The sequence below is a fragment of the Balaenoptera acutorostrata genome, chromosome 19 (genome assembly GCF_949987535.1).
Source record: "Balaenoptera acutorostrata chromosome 19, mBalAcu1.1, whole genome shotgun sequence".
NCBI classification, from domain to species: domain Eukaryota; kingdom Metazoa; phylum Chordata; class Mammalia; order Artiodactyla; family Balaenopteridae; genus Balaenoptera; species Balaenoptera acutorostrata.
The window spans coordinates 50,886,191-50,892,190 of NC_080082.1; the positions used below are offsets into that span (position 1 = coordinate 50,886,191).

Sequence of the window (6,000 nt, forward strand, 5' to 3'; positions counted from 1 at the left end):
AGTTCAGAATCACAGAATTCCAAGGCGTAGTATTTTCATCAAACCCCAAGCATATACCATATCGAGCCACAGAAAATCCTCCCTATATAATACTCATGCTAGGTTCATTCAGCACCTGACTTTTCTTAAGGTACTCTCCCATCTGGATTGCAACCTTCTGTTTCCCTGTCATTGGTTGAAGAGAACCTAAGCCTCTAGTTACTTCATCTAGAATTTTCAACAATGGTGGAAATGTCTGATGTTTGTGATTTCCAGTATGGTAGACACTAGCTATATTTGGCTATTTCTAACACTAGAAATGTGGATATTGCCATTGAGGAACTGAATTTGAATTTTTATTTAATCTTAATTATGTTAAATTCAAATAGACATATATGCTAGTAGCTACTGTAATGGACAACACAGATCTAACCAGGGCCTGGCAAACTTTTCAACAGGCCAGATAGTAAATATTTTAGGCTTGCAGTCAATGTGGTCTCTGTTGCAACTGTAGCTCAAAAACAGCCATAGACAATACATAAATGAATAAATGTGGCTGTGTTCCAATAAAACTTTACTTATAAAAATTATTGCAGGGCTGCAGTACATAGTTTGCCAACCCCTGGACATTCTCCCTTAGACATATTCATTTAATCCTGACAACCACCCTATTAAGTGGTATGATCATTCCCCTCATTTTACAGTTCATGCTGTGTGCTGCTCTTATATGTGTGTTTGCATATGCTGTGAGATTTTGTGTGTGTGTATGTATGATTAGAGCCATCCTGTAACAAGGGAGTCTAAGACATCTGTATATTTAGCAAGCTCCCGTAAGTAATTCTGATTTATAGCAACGTTTAGAAACCAGTGGCTTACTTACTGTCCTCACCTTACTATGTCATCTCTCTTCACTCTTCTTTTCTTGTCCATTTTTTAAAATTTCAGTTTAATTCTCCCATTTTAATTGAAGTTTTATTTCTCCCAAACAAGAAAAATGTGAGTGATTGCTTTCATATTTTCTTTCAGTCCTGGAGTCAAGATGTGAGACCAAGAAATTATTTCTGAAGAAGGAAATTTATGAAATAGAGTCAGCCCAGTGGGAGATAATGGAAAGACTTACAAGACATGACCTTCAGTGCTCTAGTTTCAGAGATGATTGGGAATGTAATGGCCAGTTTGAGAAACAACATGGCTCTCAGGAGGGACATTTCAGTCAACTGATATTCACCCGTGAAGGCATGCCCACTTTTAGTCAACATCCATCCTTTACATTACAGCAAATCATTAGTAATAAAGAGAAATACTGTGCAACTAAGGAATATAGGAAAACCTTTAGACATGACTCACAGCTTACCACCCATCAGATAATTCATACTGTTGAGAAACCCTATGAATGTAAGGAATGTGGAAAGGCCTTTAGACATCCCTCAAGACTCAGTCATCATCAGAAAATTCATACTGGCAAGAAACCCTTTGAATGTAAGGAATGTGGAAAAACCTTTATTTGTGGCTCAGACCTTACTCGACATCACCGAATTCACACTGGTGAGAAACCCTATGAATGTAAGGAATGTGGAAAGGCCTTTAGTAGTGGCTCCAACTTCACTCGACATCAGAGAATTCACACTGGTGAAAAGCCCTATGAATGTAAAGAATGTGGGAAGGCCTTTAGTAGTGGCTCAAACTTTACTCAGCATCAGAGAATTCATACAGGGGAGAAACCCTATGAATGTAAGGAATGTGGCAATGCCTTTAGTCAGAGTTCACAACTTATTAAACATCAGAGAATCCACACAGGTGAGAAACCCTATGAATGTAAGGAATGTGAAAAGGCTTTTCGTTCTGGTTCAGACCTTACTCGACATCAGAGAATTCATACTGGTGAGAAGCCCTATGAATGTAAGATATGTGGGAAAGCCTATTCTCAGAGTTCACAACTTATTAGTCATCATAGAATTCATACTAGTGAGAAACCCTATGAATATAGGGAATGTGGGAAGACCTTTAATTATGACTCACAGCTGATTCAACATCAAAATTTGTACTGGTGATAAAACATAGAATATATGAAATGTGTGAAAATGCTTTTATTTACAGCTCAAAACTATTAACATCAACTATTTAACAAAAGAGAATTTATCTCTATATTAATCCCTCTAAATAGAAGAAGGTAGAAACATCTTATTTGCTGACTACAGCTTGTTCAGCCCAAGAAAAATCATGTAGGAGAAACACCCTATGAGTAGAATATGTTTTGGAAGCCATTTAATAAAAGCCCCTATTTCCCTTGCCATCAGGTAATTCAGTCTAGTAAATACTCAGAATGACAACAGCACTTCTGGCACCTTTCTAATCTTATCTTAAACATCAGAGAATACATGCTGAAATGTAATCCTGTGATTTTCATTTTATTTTCCCCCCAATTTGTCTATAGTTGTAATATTCTTAATCTTTTAATCCATTTAAATTTATATAACTGTAAAGTCCATCTGTGTATATCATGGTTTGTAAAATATCTTTATTTTTAAGATACCTTTAATACCCAAGAGCAGTGACCTCTTTATTTTTGAAGATAGCTTATTCCTTTTGCTCTTTACAAAATTTAGACTTTCTTGTTGTAAAAACGTTCATGTAATGACTTACCACTCAGTAAATAGAGATCCTTTACTATCTTCATGGTGTTTTCCTTGTGTTGCTATAATATCATTTCATCAAATCCTTATTGATAGACATTGTAGTTTCCTCCAGCATTTTTGCCATTATACACAGTGCCCTGACGGGCATTCTCCCTAGGTATATCTTTGTGTCAGGTCTTTTATTTTAATTGCAGAAATAATGCCTCAACATATATTTTCCTTATAATAGGTTTAAACATTACAAGTAAGGCCTTTGACCACTATCCTTGTACCCATATCCCTCCCTGTTTAGTATTTATCCTTCCTGAGCATTTTCCTGTGTTTTTATACATATATGTTTTGGTAGAAATTATAAAATGGGGATAATTATAATACCTACCTCATAATTTTGTGTGAAGATCAAATAAAGAGACACAAAGTGCTTAGAATTGTGCCTGTCATATAATAAATAGATACCCACAGAATGTTGGTCATTGTTAATTGTATTCACTGTTGTCATTATTAGTATTATTTGTTGAAAAGCAACTGTTTCTACAGACCTTACTCAACATCAGACAGGATAGATAATTGAAGAAAGACCCATTGAGGGTAATGAATTAAGAAATTTTCCATTATCACTTACTTCCTATGGAACATGAAGTAATCCTGGGTGTTGGTGGGGAAAGTAATGTGTGTAATGAGTAGGAAACGCTGTATTCAGACTGGTATCCTTTTCACTACATCATATAATACCTAATATAAAGACAGACGATAATATAGACAAAACATTGGTGACACTGATGAAAAAATATGAAAAGACAAACAGCATTATGTTTGAAAATGAATATGCATATGTACATAAAGAGAAACCTTATAGTGACTGATTTTAAATGTTATACTGAATACAGTACTTCCAATACATTTGAAAACCTAAACAAAATTATTTTTTAGGAAAATAAAAATTACAGTATTGACTCAAAGAGAATTAGAACTCTTGGGAGACTCATAAACACAGGTAAAAGGGGAAATTTAGCGTGAGATATAGTAGCTATTACTAATGAAGCATCAAACCCAATTTCTTTTCAGGCAGAACTCTTTTTTTAAAAAATTGGGGTATAATTGATACCAACATTATATTAGTTTCAGGTGCACAACATAATAATCTGATGTTTGTATACATTGGAAAATGACCAGCATAATAAGTCTAGTTAACATCCACCACCATGCATACTTACAGAATGTTTTTTCTTGTGATGAGAACAGGCAAGACTTTATCAAGTATTCAAGGAACTATTTGTTATATAGAAGTAGACATCTCATAACATACTCTAACATAATCCTGATGTTAGATATGGATTAGGAGAACACAAACAGGAAGCTATTTTTCAGGGTCATCCATGAAGATATATACAAGCATACTAAAGAAAATAGCAAACTGTAGGTATCTATTAAATGAACAGAAATGAACCTGCATTGGGACAGTAACTGAAGAGGATCCCCAGTGCCCAGTTCCAGCTAATGAGTGCTATGAGAAAATGCAGGCCTTGTTTTGCCAGCTGTTCTGACTTTTGGGGGAAATCCAGAAATCTACATTTTTTTCAGTGTGTGATAGCCCTTGATTTTTTAAATGGCAGCTAGGGTTTTGTTTGTTTTTTTTTTAAACATGGTATGGACCAAAGATATATTGACGCTGCAAGTAGCAAGTGACCCATAGCTTACTTTTGTTCTGGACACTAGAGCAGTGAGTGTGCAAAAGGCTCACAGGAGGAGTTTTTAATAGTGCGAATCCCTTAGCCCCAAGGAAACTTAAGGGCGGCAGAGGAATAGTGAAATACAAGATAATTTACCTGGAATTTATTAGATGTGAAAAGTATTTTCAGAGATAAAGTAGCTAAGCTCCAAATATAGTTTTTTTTTAAGGACTTGATCCAGTCCCATATTTTCTACATGCAGTTTTTTATTCTCAGCATCATGTCATTTAAAAACTAGGGTATATTTTATATGTTGTAATCCCATTCTTGAGCTATATAACTATACACACACAACTGAAAATAAGAATAAAGAGTTAACCTATTGAGAAAAATAAATAGACCATCACTCTAGCAGCAAATATGTCACTGGAATTATGCATTCTGTTTCAGACCAAGGGTCAGCAAACTTTCTGTAAAGGGCCGGAAAATAAATATTTTACCCTCTGTATGTCATACTCTTTCTGTTGCAACTACTCACCTCTGCCATTATAGTGTGGAAGCCTACTAAAGTTTCTTAAGAAATCCTGAAGTCTAAAAAAAAATGTGTCCCACAGCTTAGCTTTGTTTAGGTTTAGGTTAGTGTTTGAGATGGGCTTTTACTGTTCCTCAATTTTCATGCTCAGCAAGCAGCTTCCTACACTGAATAGTACCATTCTGTGGAAGGAAAATCCATATATCCAAAGTTACTATAGATCTGTCCTTCTATGCCCCACTCTCTTTTTTCTTAGATCCCATATTAGAGGACTTTAAAAAACAAAACAAAACACTGAGCTACTTTATTTTTTACGAGGCATGAAGAAGTAAAATATTTAATAATCAATTTGAGATAAGTAGAGTGAGCAACATATCTGCAGCTGGAAGAATTAGTAAAGACGAGGCTGTTTTGTTCTAATATTTTGCATTATACTAAAATGAGAACTAAGTGGAATTTTATATTCTTATGTCATTTTAAAGTCATTTATTGAGTTCCTCATCTAAAATTACACAAGTAATGCATTTGCACTCGAACCAATGAAACAATGCCAGTAAAAAGAAAAAAACAGTATCTCTGCTCCTCTCCATTCCTCACTCCCTTCCCCTCTGTCCATTTCCTTCTGAGTAATGTCTAAACCTCGTGTATCTCCCCCATATATTTCTTCATGCTTAAACAGTAACACAAATAAATTATTTTAGTATTTTTTACCCCCCAAAATGGATGATACTTTATACATTTCTCTGTAATTTGCTTTTTTACATTCAACAGTACATTTTGGATTTTCTTTCAAGTCAGTAAATGATGATTGAACTTAGTTGTTTTAACGGTTACAGTATATTCCACAGTATGCTTGTACCAATACCTACTCAACTACAGTATTTCCCCAGTTGTGATATTTCATATTATCTCCTCTTCTTTGCCATTTAAAATTAGTGCTGCAATAAACATTGATATATTATATTCTTGTCTATTTTATTTCTATAAAATAGGTTTCCCAAAACATTTCCAATGTTTTCCATGTTTCTTAGAAAAGTATTGCTTGTAGAAAATTTCAGAGGACAGGAGGATAAAGGAAAAAAGTACAGTTTTTCGTATATGTGTTTATGTGGGTATGTACACACACAGATTTAACACTTAATCCATTTGGACTGATTATTACATATGGTGTAATATAGTATGT

General features: G+C 34.5%; 1 protein-coding gene across 3 annotated transcripts in view; it reads left to right on the forward strand.

The window, feature by feature from the left end:
* Positions 1–3,096, forward strand: part of ZNF566 (zinc finger protein 566) — a 37,176-nt gene extending 34,080 nt beyond the window's left edge. For all 3 annotated transcript variants that reach the window (XM_007165196.2, XM_007165197.2, XM_057533370.1), the window contains exon 5: positions 1,006–3,096. In XM_007165196.2, coding sequence (XP_007165258.1) covers positions 1,006–2,030 — 1,025 coding nt within the window. In that variant the 3' untranslated portion in view covers positions 2,031–3,096. The remainder of the gene's footprint in view (positions 1–1,005) is intronic.
* Positions 3,097–6,000: the final 2,904 nt, after the last annotated feature.